Source organism: Condylostylus longicornis, unplaced genomic scaffold (genome assembly GCF_029603195.1).
Source record: "Condylostylus longicornis isolate FDR11 unplaced genomic scaffold, ASM2960319v2 ptg000027l, whole genome shotgun sequence".
Taxonomy (NCBI): domain Eukaryota; kingdom Metazoa; phylum Arthropoda; class Insecta; order Diptera; family Dolichopodidae; genus Condylostylus; species Condylostylus longicornis.
The window spans coordinates 141,318-160,417 of NW_026577996.1; the positions used below are offsets into that span (position 1 = coordinate 141,318).

The 19,100-nt window shown below is 25.8% G+C and overlaps 1 protein-coding gene across 1 annotated transcript in view; it reads right to left on the bottom strand.

Annotated features, from left to right (window-relative positions):
• LOC129607556 (multiple C2 and transmembrane domain-containing protein) overlaps positions 1-9,155 on the bottom strand; it is a 49,944-nt gene extending 40,789 nt beyond the window's left edge. Inside the window, exon 1 of the mRNA XM_055518608.1 lies at positions 8,913-9,155. Within this exon, the coding sequence (XP_055374583.1) occupies positions 8,913-8,934 (22 nt within the window). The 5' untranslated portion in view covers positions 8,935-9,155. The remainder of the gene's footprint in view (positions 1-8,912) is intronic.
• Positions 9,156-19,100: the final 9,945 nt, after the last annotated feature.

Below are 19,100 nucleotides of genomic sequence, written 5' to 3' on the forward strand. Positions count from 1 at the left end.
TAAGAACATTATAACTAACTAATTATTCCATAAATTTTTCTAGCAAACTAGATATCAAGATCATAAAATTTTCTAAGAAGGCATTGAAATGTAGATATGTTATACACTTTTGCAATGAAAATGTATTGTTGTTTTTTTACCGTTTCAAGTTAAAACTGAAACATCTGCACATATTATTTCTACGTTTCATATTTAAATTTTCATGATGGTTATTTTCATAAAAGTGAAACGCACGTTTAAAAACATTTAAAACTAGATAAATGAACTTATTCAGTGCTAATTGATACTAATTGAAATTAGAACAAGTAAAAGCGTTTCCGTCGAAATAAACCGACTGAATAATACCCAGCACTTTGACAATCTGAGTTTAAAAATTTGTTTTTGAAATATTTTGTTGTTTTTGGACCGAGTTTCATGAATCTAGCCTTAATATTTTTCCAAATATTTAAAATTAACTTGCGGAGTTGTATGGCGGCTACCCGAGCCTGTCAAGCAATTCCACTAAAACTTCAGAAATATATCTGACCTGAAATCGAATACGACTGCCGAGTTTCATGAATCTAGCTTTAATATTTTTCCAAATATTTAAAATTAACTTGCGGAGTTGTATGGCGGCTACCCGAACCTGTCAAGCAATTCCACTAAAACTTCAGAAATATATCTGACCTGAAATCGAACACGACTACCAAGTTTTATGAATCTTGCTTTAATATTTTTCCAAATATTTAAAATTAACTTGCGGAGTTGTATGGCGGCTATCCGAACCTGTCAAGCAATTCCACCAAAACTTCAGAAATATATTTAACCTAAAATAGGACACACAGCTGCCAAGTTTTATGAATCTAACTATAATTTTTTTTCCTAATATTTAAAATTAACTTTCGGAGTTGTATGGCGGCTACCCGAACCTGTCAAGCAATTCCACCAAAACTTCAGAAATATATTTATGTCCTGAAATTGGACACACGCTTGCCGAGTTTCATAAATCTAGCTTTATTATTTTTCCAAATATTTAAAACAAACATTCGGAGTTGTATGGCAGCTTTCCGAACCAGTGCAGCCGTTCCATTAAAATTTTCAAAATAAGTATATGTAAAACATAATTGGACAGACTTGCACAAAATTTGATATTAATACCTCTAATAGTTTGTGAAATATTTAAAAACACCTCCTTGAGTTGTACGGCAGCTACCCGAACCCGTTTTTTGAATTCGCCTAATTACAATAGCGGCCGTCGTTTGTACAAAAGCAACAACTTGTGAAAGTTTGGTACCGATTGCGTCATTCGTTTTTGAGTTATCGTGCGATCGGGCGGAGGGACGGACATGGCTAAATCAACGCAGAATTTTACGCTGAGTAAGAATATATACATATATGTATATATGTATGTCTATACTGGAGACAACTCCATCAAGTGGTTACAAACTATATACCAAAGTGAATATACCCTTCACGAAGTGCAGGGTATAAAAAGTATATATTATCTTATTTGATATAGAATAATATGTTAGAATTTTAATACTATGTAATATTATTACAATTTTCACTATGTATAAAGATACATACATATGCACTTGTGGAAATACATTTTAATTTAACCAAAAATTTTAATTTAGCTACGACTGAACTTTTTCTTACATCGAAATTTCTTTCCGGTTCATATTACTGATTACATCGGTGTACATACAATATTGTCATCATTAGTCATGAAAACGTTTAATTTGTAAAACAAACTAGTATATTTATTATTTAATTTATACACACAACACAAACACTGTGACGTACTAAAGAAATTTTAAGTTTCAACATCGAATTAAATTTTTTATCAAAATAAATCCAATTTTTTCTCAAAAATTTTAATAGCTTTTGCGAATTTTTTTCTCTTTTTGTATTGTTTTACTGAGCATTGTTAAAAACTCATTTAAACGTGAGAATATTATCATTAATACAGAGAAACTATCAACATTTATACAAAAAAATAATTTTTGTATCAATGCCATATTTTTTAACCCCCACTTAATAAGAGTACGTTTGAATGGAAAACAAAATAGAGAACGCAAAAGATTCATATATGATTGTGAAACAGTGATGCCATTTTATTAAAATTGTAAATGTAAAATAAATAACTCAAACGAATAATAAATTAAATAAAAGTTTTAACTTTTTATTATATTGCAGAAATATTCAAATTCCAACATCCAATTTAATAGTAATAGTAAATTTAGATATTGCTACAAAAGTAATATGGCAGTTTTTTCTGCAAAAAATAATGTAGTAGTCATAATTTGCAACTCATATTTTCATTTTTTAAATACATACATAATAAATTTCGACGAAATAAATACAATATATGAATAATTACATATATACATATATAACAATTCACACATACATATTAGTAATATGTAACTATGTATTTCAGATAAATGTTAAAAAAAACTTTTTATAAACACTTTGAAAATACATACGTATGTATATACAAAAATTGTTTCTGTTTTATTTAGAAAAAAATATTGTGAAAAACCACGGCTGACAGAAATACATAATGATTTTTTGTAATGAAAGTGAAAAACTAAAAGAGGCTAGTTAAACATGTATGTATGTAAGTATCTACTACATTATTTACATTTATGTTATAGTCAGTGTTGCCAAAGTGAAATATTTTATTCCACAGTGCAATATGTTCTCGAAAAATGCATATTTTAAAAAAAAAATTCCACTATAAAAGTGAAAAATATTTTGCTTTTATTTTTACTCTAGAAGGATTTTCACAATTTTTTTCTAAATAATGTTTTTATCTTCAAAAAATGTCAAAATGTCCTTTAACATGAAAAGTATGTATTTATTTTTATAGGTAATATGTGTTCAGAAATAAACTTATACATATAATATGTTTTTTTGTTTATTTAGCCCTGAAAAAAGCCATTTTATTTTTATTAAATTTAACAAATAAAACTATGGTGATTCTATTAAAAAAATCGTTAATTATGTTATATAATATATTAATCATAACCCAAAGTTTAACTCAATTTCCACTATCACGGTACACATTTTCCGTTTTTATAACAAATCCATCTTATAAATAAGAAAAAATGATGTAGTCAGCACATAACCGACCACAATGTGTATTGTCTAGTTAAGTGAAAGTGTTACCGAAGATTATAAAAATGGCTTTTAAACACTTCTTTTCAATTTTTCAAGCGATAGTCAGCTTTTAGTTAACATACCCAAAAAATGTAAATTTTGCCCTCAGTAGAGTTTCGTTCTATTCCATCCGAATTCCCTGAAAAGCTCGCCAGTTAATTTCGGAATATGAAATGAAATATTTTTTTTTCAAGTGGAATATTTTAGCATAATTTTTATGCAATACCATTTAGGATATTTCATTTTCATAGCTTGAATGGTTTTTCTGTGGAAAATGACCGTCAGTCTTATGGACGGTATTCAATTTGGTTTGGAAACAATTTAGTTAAGCATTTAAATTGTTAGGCATTTTTGAAAATTCAATTGTAATAAGAATATTTTTTGATAAACATGGGGTATGTTAAGCGTTTTTAAAAGTGAAATGATTTTTTTTTTGTTTTATTCTATTAAACATTTATTGATTAAAAGACAATAAAATATGTTACTTAAATTATATATAAAAGTCTCATTTTGTTATAAGAATTTAAGCTCGTTTTTTTTCCTTTTAAGTCTCTTGTTATTTCAGGTTTTTAGCGGAATTTTTCAGATTTTCTGTAAAATCAACATGGTAGTGCTGTGCATAGCCGTCTTATTCAACTTGTGAGAACATAAAATATAATACAAATGAAAACTAAAAAATTGTGCAGAGAAGTGTATAGTATTTACTTTATACGATATACATTATACATAAGTAGTACTGCCAAATAGATTAGCCCAAACATCTTAATTTTTTTTAAATAACATCTTCATTTTGAAGGTTCATCGAAGCATCGAAGTAGCACTACCATGGTTGCATATTGAGTTGACTTTTCGATCAAAATGTTTCTTGTGAAATTTGGAAAATATAATAAAAGGTGCAAAAAATTACCATTTTGGAAACTTCAGTTGCATTAAAAAACCTTAATTTTGAAGATATCTTTGTATGAAAAATTTAAAAATTTTAAAAATTCTGTTTTAAAGTTCTGCACAAAAAATATGACCAAAAAAACCTTCATTTTGAAGATAAATCTTTTGGCAGCGCTGATAAATAACTCTCTACAACATTATGAGAATCGAGAGAGAATACAATTTTTTTCGCTTCTGTTTTCTTATGTATTTATTTTTTTTGTTTACCATAAAAGTATAACTACATATGTACATTACAATTTGCGTTTGTTTTATATATAAGACTAGAAACCCCCAGCGCGAACCGCGCTAAATGCAAATATGTTTGAAAATATTGAAACAAAATTAAAACATGGATGTTTATATTACCCTACATAAATAATTAACTTAATGTAGCAAGGAAAATTTAAAATTAAATCATGTTGCCATTAACGTACAAAATATAAAAATATATATATCCATGTACCGGCCCAATAATAGCTATTGTAGTTGATTAGAAATAGTCTTGAATTTTACATCACGAAATATAAAAATCTTTGAACTACTTACGAATAGAATGTTTAGTATGAAGCTCCACAAGAATACATTCATATTGAAATCTAGCTACTATACAGTTTCAATTGATAGACCCACATAATAGTGTACCGATGATAGGAGCCAGACTTACTATTTTCAGGTAATAGCCGATCAAACGCAAGACTTTGAATTGAAAGCAGAAAATTCTAAAAAAAAAAATCCTAACGTATTACCTCAAAAAGCCCACTATATTTGTTTTTATTGATATTCTACATCCTACTTTTACAACTTCGAAATACATTAGTTTTTGTAATTGACAAAAAAGTTTTCGAACACAATTTTGCTCTAGCTATAAAAGTTTAGAAGCTATAATGGATATTCTCCAGACAAAATTTTTTCTATTCGATTTTTTTAATCATAGAAATCATTTTGTTCTTACCTTTGAGCATAATTTTATTTCGTATGGATCATGATTGAGTTATGAATAAGATTCATTCATGAATTAAACTTCCTTGTTGATTTTATTTAGTCAAAAAATTTCTAAAAGTATTTTTATAATCATTTTAAACAATGAATTATAATTAAATTTGTGAGCAAAATTTGTACGCACTTAATACTTGTACTTGACACACTTTGTACGATCAATTGAAAATCTCGAGAAGATTGCTTTTATCGATTCTTTAAAACGAGGAATTTTTAAAAAAAAATTAAAAAATATTTGGTCTAATCTATTTGGCAGCACTGTCTATAGAAATTGAGAATACTCTTTTTTCGTTTCCTTTTTTGTATTTTTTTTTCTTTTTCTCTTTGTATACGTTATTTATTTTTATCGTAAATTTGGTTACAATTTCTGTATTATATACAGAGCTGTCGTTTGATTTTTTGGGTGAGGAGCAGAAATATTTCAAAACTTTTAACGATATTTTTTACATGAAACTTTATATACGTTTATTCTTTTTTTAAGTTTAAATGATTATGACTTTTCTTTTCTCATCATATGTTTACCGCATTACCCATTCCCTTATAGGTAGGTGTTGACAAAGCGTAGTTTAAATAGAAAAGCGTAGTTTAAATAGAAAAAAATATGTGCTTCAGATTTTCATACTATAAGTTTAAATAGGATCACAACTTGGTTCCTAGATGTTCGCATCAATATTTTTAAATAATTCTTTTAAATTCAAAATCTTTGAGGTATCTTTGAATAAATTTTTCAAGTTTTCAACAATATACTCGGTCAACTTAAATTAAAATGTCAAAATTGCAATATTATCGTTTATTAAAAAAATTCTATACAAACATATTTCCTCTGTTGACGTCGACGAATAATCCTAAGTTTGGCTTTTTGACACTTTAACTGACTAATTGATTAACTTGACTACAATAAGATAGGTGCAGTTTTTGAATTAGCAGAAAAAGGTATATGTATACAATTTTGTTAGTTAAGGTTTTGTCAACAAATTTTTAAATATTGCAAAAAAAAGTTTTATTTTTATTTAAAAATTATATTTTTAACTGAAATTTTTTTTTCAAAAATAATTAAAATCTGAGCAAAAAAAAAAATCGGAGCGAAAATACAAAAGAAGGGGCCGGGGACAATTTTCAAATCGGAGCCAAACGACAGCTCTGATTATATATAATATAATTGTAAATATATACATACGTGTCATATATTACCGTATTTATCCATGTATTTATTATGATAAATATTATGTGTGTATATAGATTATAAAGTTAACAAAGGTGAGGTCATCAAAACATACATATCTTTTATGTAATGAATAATGATATAATTTTATGGAACGGGTATAAAAATGCATTTAAAGAAAAAAAAATTGTAATTATTAACGTAGTCAACCTTTTCTGTCTTCCAAATGAAAGGGTAAGGTACTAAATTAAAGAGTAAAATTTTCGAATAAGAAATTGGATTTAAAACGAAACTGAAAAGAAAGCAAAAAAATAATTATCAAAATCTAGTCTTGATAGACTAGATCGCTTTTAAAGACATACTAAATAATAAATAATAAATCACAAAGAATGCTTAAAAAATCAAAAAAATCTGTAAGAATCGAGCAAGATAAATTAATTTTTTGTATATCTGGCCGCCCTAATACCGAGTAAAATACTATTAGAAATTTACATCTATCAAAGAAAGTCGCAGGGGGTCTATCAAAAATTGAAAAACCCGACAAGGGGTCTACGACAGAAAAAAGTTTGGGAACTTATGATCTAGATCTATAAGAAAAACGATGTCAGAAATTTAAATAAACAGTTTTATATTTTAACGATATCAGAACGGGTTCCGCTAGCAGGTCTTCATGGACCTTGGGAGTTCATATGAACCACTTTCCGCATCACTGATCTAAATAATAAGTTGTATTAGTCTGGAATTTTAACAGCTTTTAGATATTAATAAATAATTTATTTCTCAAGTTATAATTTCTCAAAATTTGTAAAATTTGAATTTTCGGCACCTTAAATTTCCGAAACTGTAAGCTTTTCCAAAGTTCGTAAACTTATACATATGTTGTTTACGAAGGTATCATATCAGCACTTCACATTTATACTTCACACTAGTATTTTGAGAATTTCCGGTCTAAAAATTTGTGACATTTAAAAAATGTACAAACTAATATAGTTTTGTTGCAATAGTGCTTGATATACCATACAACTTGAAAATTTATTTGGCTATATCTTGAAAACTGTTTAACCTACAGTACTGAAATTTTGCAAAATAAAATATAGTAAAATGGCAGTTTTATTCATTAAAAGTTGTTGAGTGGGAAAAAATTAAGTGGAGTAAAATAAGATTTTCATACTTAATCAGTTTATATTATTTTAAATATCATACCACCTTTCTCCTTATTGCATTACGACTTAGTGAATACTCGTTTTGTTTTATTTAAATATTAACTTTTTTTATTAAAATACTTTTTTTATTTACTTCAACTTGTTTATTTACTTTAAATTTAGTACGAAATGCTAATCTTGGGTGGATTTAACAAGACTAAATTTTTGATAGATAAACTAGTGCGAAGTGCGATCAGGACCGAACACACAAATGCTATTAGGAGTTTTCGGAGAAAAATAGTAATGTAATTGACTAGATTGTATGAAGTGCAATACATTCGTAAACAACCTTAAAATTTACAAAATAACTCTTTCTCCTAAGTACATAGATAGCTATTTGACATTGAAATATTTAATAGGATAAAATTTATGTAAAATTTATTATATTCCTTTATTTAACGAAATTTGAATTTATTTAGGACAATGACTACAAAAAATCCTTTAGGTTTCGAATGATAATAAAGTAATATATGAATAAACAAAAAGGTACATGTATATAAATAATCATCAAATACATATACATATATACATATATATGTAAGTACATACAGAGTATATAAATATATAAATAAAAACAAAAGAAATAAACGTGGAAAAAGTAATAGTTATCATGGAGTGCTAAAAATTTCAAGAACCTGTCAATTTGTGGCATACATATACTATGTACAAAAATAATGCAATACATAATCAGGAAATAAATAAAATTCAAGTATTTTTAAAAACTATGTATTTTCAATATTATTTTATGTTTCATTGAAATATTGACAGTGGCATTAAAAGAAGTTGTATTATTATATGAGTTATTGAAATAAAAAAATTAATTGTGTAAATCCTGTTTACTTTACAAGCACAAAGCCGTTTTACACATTCTAGAGAGAAATAAAGAAATCATATAGTTTTACAATAGTATTTAAATGTTTAACTAATGTTATTCAATCTCGTGAAGCGTTTAATATTATTCGCTTTAAAGTACTTATTTATCGCTTTTTAAGAAATATTTTTTTTCTATAGTCATTAAACTATTCTTTTTTTATATATTCTTTACAAAACTCTTGAAAAAAGCATCACACTCATAAACTTTTGTTCATTACTGATAAAAGATTGATTTAAATTTTTGAGTTTTTAAATTAAATTAAATACTTTCCGGACGCTATGTTCCGTTACAAAATCATATTCATTAGAAAGGAAATTCATTTTGTGAACCTTAGTTTTATATAAATATTATCGGTGTTTTACAATCTCATTATAACTTTAAGAAAATCATTTTCATAAACAAATCTCTTATGACGAAAAACAAATCTCTTTTTTCAAGAGTTTTGTAAAGAATATATAAAAATAGAATACATAGTCTAATGACTAAATAAAGACGAAATCATCTCTTATAAGCATAAAAAGCATTTATATTCGTCCGCAATAAGCGGAATAAATACCTGAAAAGAAAATACAACGGTAACGGTAATAATAAAAAAGTGTATAATTACTTTTTGATTTTGAAGTATCCATTTTTTAGCTCGAGGTTTTATTGATGCGCTGATAATATTATAGGTTTTTATGGTGTTTACTTAGTTTATAAGACCATTTTGATGTTTTTTGCCTTATCAATTTTTTGAAACTTTTTTTTTAATTTCATTCGCAATTTTCCACAAGTTAGTGCTAAACTATGTTTGAATCACATTTATTAGAATCATTTTATTATTTATTTCAATTCATTTTAAACACATCTTAATATTTTTATTTTCAATATAAATTTTGAAAATCTTTTAAAAAATTTGAATAAACAGAAAAAAAAATTTATGTAAATATTTAAAAATATATATTTATATAAGATTTTCTTCATATTTCCATACTTTTTTTTTAAATAATTTATAAATTCGTTCTTGCAAAAACAAACAACATTCTTTTTGTAAAGGTACAAGCCATTGCTCTAATTATAATTGTTGTAATTTCTAATGATATATAGATACATACATATATTTACACTGGGTATACACTTACACACATATATATTATGGAAATTTTACAATGTTATTTTATAAATATTTGTAAATATTTGTTACCATTACTTTTTTCTCTTTTATGTAGATTTGCCAACCTTTAAAAATTTATTTTAATTAATTCACTTTCATTTACATTTTTTTTTAAAAATTCAATTACATTTTACATTTTGAAGGTTCGATGAAAGCATAAGCTGGTATACAATAGAAATTGAGTAAGTAAATTTTACTTATTTATGAATTCATACCAAATTTTGGCAAAATGATAAAACTTATATAAAAATTTTAGGCTTTAGATTGCAGTAGTTGCTAATTTTAATTTCATATTTTCGAATGTAATTTTATTTTAATTATAATTTGATTTTTAATAACTTAATAATTTAATTTTTGGAAAATTTCGATATTATCCTTACAGAATATTCTCTTATATTATTTTATTTCGCACTGAAATATTTTCGTATATAAGCATGTAGATACTATTAAAACATTTACGGCCAAATTAGAAGAACACGCAAAAATGTATCTAGCTAGTTATCCTAAAATAGATATAAACCTTTCTAGCAAATAATCAATTCCTGGCAAAAAATTGTATGGGTGGTGAAACAGATATTCTCGTTTTTGAGCTACAGCCTTTAAAAAAATACCAGATTTTTTGTACCTGCATATAAATAAATGCTTATAGCTCCGGAACCATATACGACACATAGCAACCATCGGGCTTTTATTTTATTTGCTCTTTACTTTTAGTCAATCAATTTCATCTGATAATTCATTTATAATTCAATCAATTTGATCTGAGCCAAAGTTTCCGAGATAAAGTTCGTCAAAGTCAGAATTTTTGGTTTTTTTAAAGAACTCGAAATTTCTCGAAAACTTTTGTTATTATTTTTTTTTTGTTTTTTTTTTTCGATACACTACGATGAGAACTAAAAGCTAATCCATATAACATTTTCCTCTATCCTTCATAATTTCGCCAGTAAAACGTGTTAAATGTGTTTAAAAGCATGCGAAAAATGTATTTTCCATACATTTTTCATACAAACATAACATTTACAAATATTTTTTAGTTTAGTACGTTATGTACATACATATGTATAACAAGAAATTTGTATGAAATGTATGAAATATGCACTGTTCGCATGTTTTTTAAACACTTTTAACAGGTTTTACTGGCATGATCAGAACTTTCCACTTAACTTATAGTCAAGCATAAGTTTAACAGATCATTGGAATTAAACACGTGGTTGTTTCATACTAAATATTGAAGGTTATTGATATTTGTGATTTATTTTTGTTTATTTACAATATCGAATATTATAGAAACATGGGTAATTAATTTTATATTAATATTTTATAATATTGTAAGTATATTAAATCTTATAACATTGAGCATAATTGCTATAGTGATCTGACACGGGTTTTAGCCTGAAGCCTGTCCGTTAGCAGACCGGTGCCATAGCCGCTGCAACATCGGTCAGATTCTTCACTTTAGCTTACAAAGTTGTAAATATTATTATTTATTATTATTTAATTTCATAATTTTTGTAGAATCTTTCGAGTTCTTGTAATGCCATAAATTTTTAAATAAATGCCGAATATTTAATATAAATTTTTATATGGAATATTTTATTTGAATAAAACTTATTATAAATATATATTGAATCTGCTTCTATTTATTTGAATACATAAAATTTACTTAATCGATATACGTGTATACGACACAAACATAAAAAAACAACATTTAAACGATAAAATCATCATTTAAACGATCGATTTAAACATAAAAAAATGCATGTACATATAATATACTTATGTGCACATAGCAATTGAGTTTTAGATCTTCAAAATCCTTGCAGTGAAGTCTTTATGTAAACTAAAGCATACACTTTTATTTTATAAAGTTTTGTTTTAAGTTTTACAGTCAATAAATTTTTGCATTAACGTTAAAATAATTGCATGTAATTACAGTAAATTACTACATAATAACTTACAGACAATGGAAAAAACAATGAAGCTTCCCTACCGTAAAACAAAGAAGCTAATATAGGTTTTTGAAAGAACTAATATAGGACATGAAAGCAACGTATTAAGAACTAGATTAATATTTGAAATTTAGTGAATTTAAAATCCCTGTACCTCGCAAACCGTTGAGATTTGACACGTAGTTCTGATGCCCTAAATAAATGTATATATTATGGTACTTATTACTGAATCAACCTGTATTTATGTGTTTTCTTCTTTTGTTGCTTCACTTTTGCATTTAAGAATCGTTAAAATCATTAAAATTAAACAGTTTTATATAACGTGCGCGTATATATGGATAAATTTTTTTACCCCACATTTATTTGAACCATATTTAAATAAACCAATTGCATGTAACTTAACGACTTTTCCGATTAATTTCAATTTAATCGACCCAAGGAAGGAGGAAATAGAAGTCTATCATGATTGACATTAGATCTCATCATTCATCTGACAATTTAATTTATAAACTACACATTATAAGTACTGAAACAAAATGTTTTCTTGCCATTTTCATTTTTATTGATAATCAATCTTTTGTCTTCAAATCTACATACTTTTTGACTTATTAACATTGACTTTAACCAAAGATTTTAAACTTTTAATGTTATACAATATAAGTTACTTATATTTGGGTTTCTAAATTTCAAATTGTAATTCTGTAATTCCAAACACAGTCCAATTTTTCAGTTTTTTTCAATTTTTTGATTATTATTGACGATATGCGAGTTTTTTTCTTTAAATTTTTAATTTTAGCTACCGGGGTTTTACGTTTATAAAAATTGTTTAAGTTATGAAATATTATATTACTTATAGATAATTGGCAAAAAAATGTTATCCTTGCAGAAAATATCCACATTATAATGTGTATATTGTGAAAATACAATTCGTATACATATTACCATTTTTTTTTCTGTTATATGTATGTATATGTACAAACACACACATATAAAAAAAGAAACGATTAGAATTCATAATGTAAAAGGGTGTATGTACGCATGTACATGCTACATATGTACATATGTACAATAAAACTATTGTATTCAGTCCGGTATTGGATTAACGTTTTATTACAACAAGAACGAGATAATAATTGAAATTTGTAATATAAAGCAATTTTTTGTAATTTTCGTATTTTAATTTTCAGATAGTTTTGTGTACTAACGTACTTATGTTACAAGGAAAGCCTGCGTTGTGTTTCGAATTAAAACATTACTTGTTTCTGATGTACCAATAGTTTTATAAACTTAAATAGAATCATTATTAAATAAACTTAAATAGAAAATAATATTAAAACTTCTCAAATAAAACCAATTTTTTTTTTTAATTGCCTTCCTAGAAGTTTAATCGAAATTGGTTAATTCGAATTATATTTTTATATAAAAAGGTATTGTTGTTACCGTTTTCTAAAGGAACAGCCACATATCTACATACTTATATATTTTAATTTTGTAGATTTATAAAACCAATATGTATATTTGAGGTTCACACACTTTACGTAATGTAACGTATGTATGTACAATTAAGTATGTATGTAAATAAAAATTACGGTATTTGCAAATTATAATGTATAATATGAATGATTTAAATTATTTTTATATTAATAAATCACACTTTAAATTCCTGGTCGTTATATTTTTATATGTATACAATAATTATACTATGTGCATATATTATGCTTTTGCTTACTTATTTACTTTGTGTACTTATAATATGTAAACAGACCGTTTAAGAACCTAACTATACTATGGATTTTTTTAAATAAAAGCAATATTTATTATTTATAGGTAACTATGTTACTTATTCAATTCAATTATAAAACGTGCACATGTATGTATGTAGTTATTTTCAAAAATATGTACGTATCTTTTTTTAAAACAAAAAAAATTCTAAACAAAAACATGTCACTAAACAAAAGATTTTCGTTTTCACATAAAATCTAGAACAAATTTTCAAACTTCAAAGCACTTATGCAAAAAATCCTTAAGCATTTCTTGTTTTTAATATTTTTCTTATTTTTACATAAACGTTTTTCTTATTACTTTTTTATATTTTTTTCGATTAATACGTATAAGAGCAAAGAAAAAAAATTTGAAAATAGACGAAATGTAAAATTTGACGAACATTTTTTTTGATTAAAAGTAGTAAGATAAATAGAAAAATCCAAGTATAACAAGAGAATAACGAATTTGAAAGCAATAACTTTAAAATAGACTGAAAAAAAACAGTCAGAACATAAAATATTAATTTCTTATTTACTATCACGCGCCTTATGTACTCTAGTTTTTAATTTTTGTTGTAAAAACCATTCTAATTGTCAAAAGTAAATATGTGAATTTTGTATATCTAACTATTTTTGAAACATATTTTCGCAAATAGGATAAAATGTACATATATTTACATATCTGTACAATATCTATGTACAGTTGAAATTCTATGCACAAGAAATGAGACGAAAATATTATTTTTAGTATATCCAAATGGCATAATTGGTCAATTTTAAATCATTTTTCTATAGCTCTAGGTCGTCATGGTAAAAGCCAATATACATACAACGTTATGTAGGTATATTAAAAAATACACATTATGTACTTACATATATCGAATAAGTGTTAAAAAAGAATAATATTAATGATTTTTTTACAATAAATTTTAATTTAGTTAAATTAGGAAGTAAATATAGATAGGTATAAAATTCTAATTGAAGATATTTTAATTTTTTTTCTTATTACAATTATATTATGAAAACAATAGGACTATTTTTGAAAGTTTTATATTCTCTTATAATATAATATTTAATACTATAAAATAAAAAATATTTTGATGAAATATTTTGAAAAATATTAACCGGTGATTAGTACCGTCTTCTGACAGTTATTCTCGGAGACTAAATTCAATGAGTTTATGAACAATATCATTCATACACAAAAAAAGGGATAATATATAAGCAGATATATACATCTATACACATAATTGCATATGTATAAAGGAGTGTATATGTATATAAATCGCACATTTTATTCTTTGCTTTTATCTCGCTTTTCTAACTTCTACCGCAATTTGTTATACTGTATATTGATATTCTTATTTCTTTTAAGCTTAATTTCCATGTTTTGAATTTCTGTTTTCATACACACTTATGTTTATTATATACATACATATATGTCCATGAATATAATTTACCAATTACCTACTAGGAAAGTAAAAATACATATAGTGTAAAAGGAAATAAATATAGCAGAAAAAGAACTTAAAACAAATTCTCTCGAATTTTTTATTTTTTTAAGTATAAGATTTTGTGGATTATTATACTTCAATACGTCATCATTATAAAGTGTATTTAAAAATTAAATTTGCAAAATTAATTCTCTTAATATCTCCGAAAGCTGTGTTTGCTTAATTTAAAAATTCACCTTAATGAAGTAATCTCATAAAGCTTTACATATTTGCTTTTCATTGTTTTATAAGAAAAATCTGGGAAATAGTATTCAAAAAAAGCGTTTGAACATTTCTGGCATTTATTCATTATTTTTTCATGTTTTCCATATTATAACCAATTATAATATGATTTAATAAAAAATAAAACAAAGCATAGAGTAGCAAGTTTTTTGCATAAACCAATTGGAAATTTTTATAAATATTTCACCTAATTTGATGTTTTATTATTGATGTCTTGTTATTTTATATATTTTAATTATTTTAAATATACCTTTTTAATAATGATGCGCAAGGTGTTGAAAATTTACGCAAACACATATGTACATAATATAAAATTCGTCAAATGCTACTACAAAATCCATTGTAGTGTCACTTGTCAGTATGTCAAAAGATTTTAATTTATTTATTGTTTACTTTTTGATTTTTAATACTAAAAAATTAAAATAGTACTGCAACCAGCGTTCCCACTTGAATACAATTGTATCCATTTGGATACAGTTTTGCTTTAAAATTTAGTTTGGACACAAAGATACTCTAATTTGCTAAAACGTAGAAATTGGCTACATTTTAAAATTTTGCTGAAATATGGATACATTTCTCTCTCGAACACTAAATAAATGTTACAAAAGTGCTAATGATAATAAATCGCGAAATTGGTTTATCTTCAAAAAATTGTTATTTGCTGACTAAATAAAATTTGTCCGTTTTCATGGTGAATCGATTTTATCGCATAGTTCAACAGCTACAGAACATATATTTTCTGACCATAACTTTTAAAATGCAATAGAAATTGCGTTTGATTTCTTAAAGAACTTACTATAAATAACGAAACTCACATTGTTGAATAAAGGATATTAATATTATTTTTGAGTTTATTTGTATAAAATAAGACGACTTAGTATAATAATTGGATAAGTTTTGTCGGTACATTTGGCAGCACTGTACCGAACATTAAATTGAGAAGAGAAAGCTTTTGTGACATGTTTTGCCTATCAGCGTTCCCACTTGGATACAATTGTATCCATTTGGATACATTTTTTGCTTTAAATTTAGCTTGGATACAAAGATACTCAAATTTGCTGAAATGCCGAAATTGGCTACATTTCAAAATTTTGCTGAAATATGGATACATTTATTTCTCAAACACTAAATAAATGTTACAAAACTGTAAAATGCTGCTAATATTAAAACGCGAAATTGCTTTATCTTTAAAAAGCGTTATTTTGCTGGCCTTTCTAAGCAGATTTCCGAGTTTACTAGAAGAAAGTAAGAAATCTGCTTTATTAAATGAGTCTCTCTGCCTCTTCCTGTATTCAAATCTAGAACATTTATACAAGAAGCTAGTAAGCTAGTTGTAATAGAAAATGCATTGGCTGTACATATTTTTTAAAATTTTTCCGTTTTAATGGTGAATTGTCTTTAGCACATAGTTCAACTACAATAGAAGGCATATATGCATATGTTTTTTCTGACCTTAACTTTCACATTTAAAATATAATAGAAGTTGTATGTGATTTCTTAAAGAATTTACTATAAATAAAAAAACCAACAATAGGACGGCTTGGTATAAAAATTCTACTTTATGAGGTTGGATACATTTTGGATACATTTTTTCCTCGAAATTGGATACATTTTGTTTTTACCAAGTGGGAACACTGTTGCCTATTTATGCAGTGTTGTTAATTTCAACTTGTTTTTCAGTAGCATTTTGTCTTTAAAAAAGTAGTATGGAGAGCTTTAGCGTAGTATTTGGAGTTATTCTTAACACCAAACAAAAACTAAGCCATCTGATTAAATAGATGCGTAGCAGGAATTGCTTGGTGCAAAAATGTGTTTATATCCGTGCTTGTACAATCAAGTCACCCAAATGAAGTACACAACGTAGTGATGTTTACGGTAGGTGCATTTTTTTTGTTGTTTTTTTTTAATGTCAGTTTGATCTGGTTACTGTCAATTCATTATCAAGTGTGTAAAGCGCGAACTTAAACATTAGCAAAATAAACTTTTTTTGGAAAATAATTTTGAATTTTAAAAAAAAAAACTTTACATAACAAAAAATATTTTTAGATCTCCATTAACCTTTTTATGGAAAGTACATTTGTATAAAAGATAAAAACCTTATTAAAAAATGTGTCATTCATAAACTGACACACGCTTTGCGAATTCATTTTTGTTTAAAATTGATTTGAAACCAAATTTCGTTTATGTAAATAATTATATTTTTTCCCAATTTTTTAAATTCTAAGAACAACAAGTTTGGAACCGAATTTTGTAATGAATTAACAGAAGACAAAATGGAATAAACATGTAATAAGAATAAACATATGAATTGCAAAGGTGTTGAACGAAGTATATTCATTTTTAATAATATATATTATTAATTTATATTTATTTTTATAATTATAAATTATCTGGCGTAAATATTGATTACATTTATAGCTTTGAAACGACTTTTTTTACGATTTTACTGAATTATATTCAAAACAAATTTCAATAAGCTTATATCTTTAATGTACCCGCTTTCAAAACTTCGGTTTAATACTTCATATTAAAAATAACAATTGCGAGTTTTCATTAATATGAAATTTCAACGTTAGCCGTCTCTTTCGCGATGGGTTTTAAATTTAACTTTTTTTTTGTTGCGCAAGTGGTTTCTGTAACAATACAACAACGTCATTGTCATTGTTTAAGTAACAAACAATGACATTTTCTTTATAAAGGCAAAAAAGTAGTAAAAATGGCTTGGTAGTAGTATAGTAGTACGAAATGCCAAAATGTAGTAAAATACAATTGTAGTAAAATTAACAACACTTCTTAAATTTCATTTCATTACTCACTTTTGATATCCATAAATACATAAAACGTTGCAGATATACAGCGTTATTTTTAATTTTATGCCTTACTACTCTGCCCGCTAAATATTTTTGGAATTTTATGTAACAGAAATTGTTTTGCTTTTTCTCAGTTATGAGACGCAGTAATGCATTAAGGTTTACTTCAAAATACATTTTTTTTCTCCAAACACATTCTTTAAATGCAATCACTCACCATACACCAATGTTTGTATACAAAAAGTTAAAGAGTTACCTTCTAATTTTCAATTTTACAAGTACTAATATGAGTTATTGAGCGAGGGAAAATGTACGCCATAGATGTGTACCTATTTTCCTATAATTTACATGTTTTTAAATGCGCTACTTTATTATTACTACGTCACTACGTTTTCATTGACTTCATTTCTTATTTATATGTTCGGAAATCAGATATAACTGAATTTTTTAGAACTTTTAAACTCTAATAACTCAACTCTTCAATAACCTATCGAACAGATGAGCTGTGAAAAGGTTGTTGGAAAGATCTCGTTGACAGCTTCAATCCTATTGGCTCCAAAAAGCTTTTCTGGGGCCAAAAAGCCCTTCCAGTCCCTTTTTTGCCAAAATAAACTAAAAGCTTCTGAATGTAGTTAAGTACGATACTGTTAAAAAGCTCTCGGCATTCTCTACAAATCAAATCAATTTCTTATAGTATAGATAAAGTACGTCTCTGAAAATCAATTCTACAAAGGTTCAGGCGCCAAAATAAGTCCTAGGAAGCAAAAATTGAAGGTCCTAAATATGTTCAAGTGGGTTACCGTGTTCTAAACTTTTACGTGAAGATCCTCTCTGAAAATCGCTGTTCTACCTGTGAGGGTTGAAGCCCAAAAATAGGTCCTAAGAAAGCGAAATTTAAAGATTCATAAATATAGTCAAATAGGGTAACGTGGACAAAATCCTGGTATGTTCTAAACGGTCAAGTGAGGTACAGAAACAGAAAAAATATTAAATTTTAATAAAAACTTAAATTTAATAAAACCTTTTAAACCATCATAAGATTTTTTCACTTTTAAAAATTTAATTTAAATTTAAAATTTAATTTTAAGTTTCTAAAAATTTCACACGAAATTGTGGCGATAAATAATACTAAAAAAATACAAAATGGAAGAATTCCAATTAATTTGAAATTTTAAATTCTCATGGTACTCCGAAAAACTCCGAAAAAACAATGATGTATAATATTGTACTTTTTACTGATTCACCCTGTATAATTTGTATGCATATATCTGTGCTCAAGTACGTTCACTAAAAATTTTATTTAGATATAAGTTAATAAAATACGCAATTGTAATATGTAATTTGTTTTGCTTCGATTATAACATAAGGCAAGTTCCAACTTCCT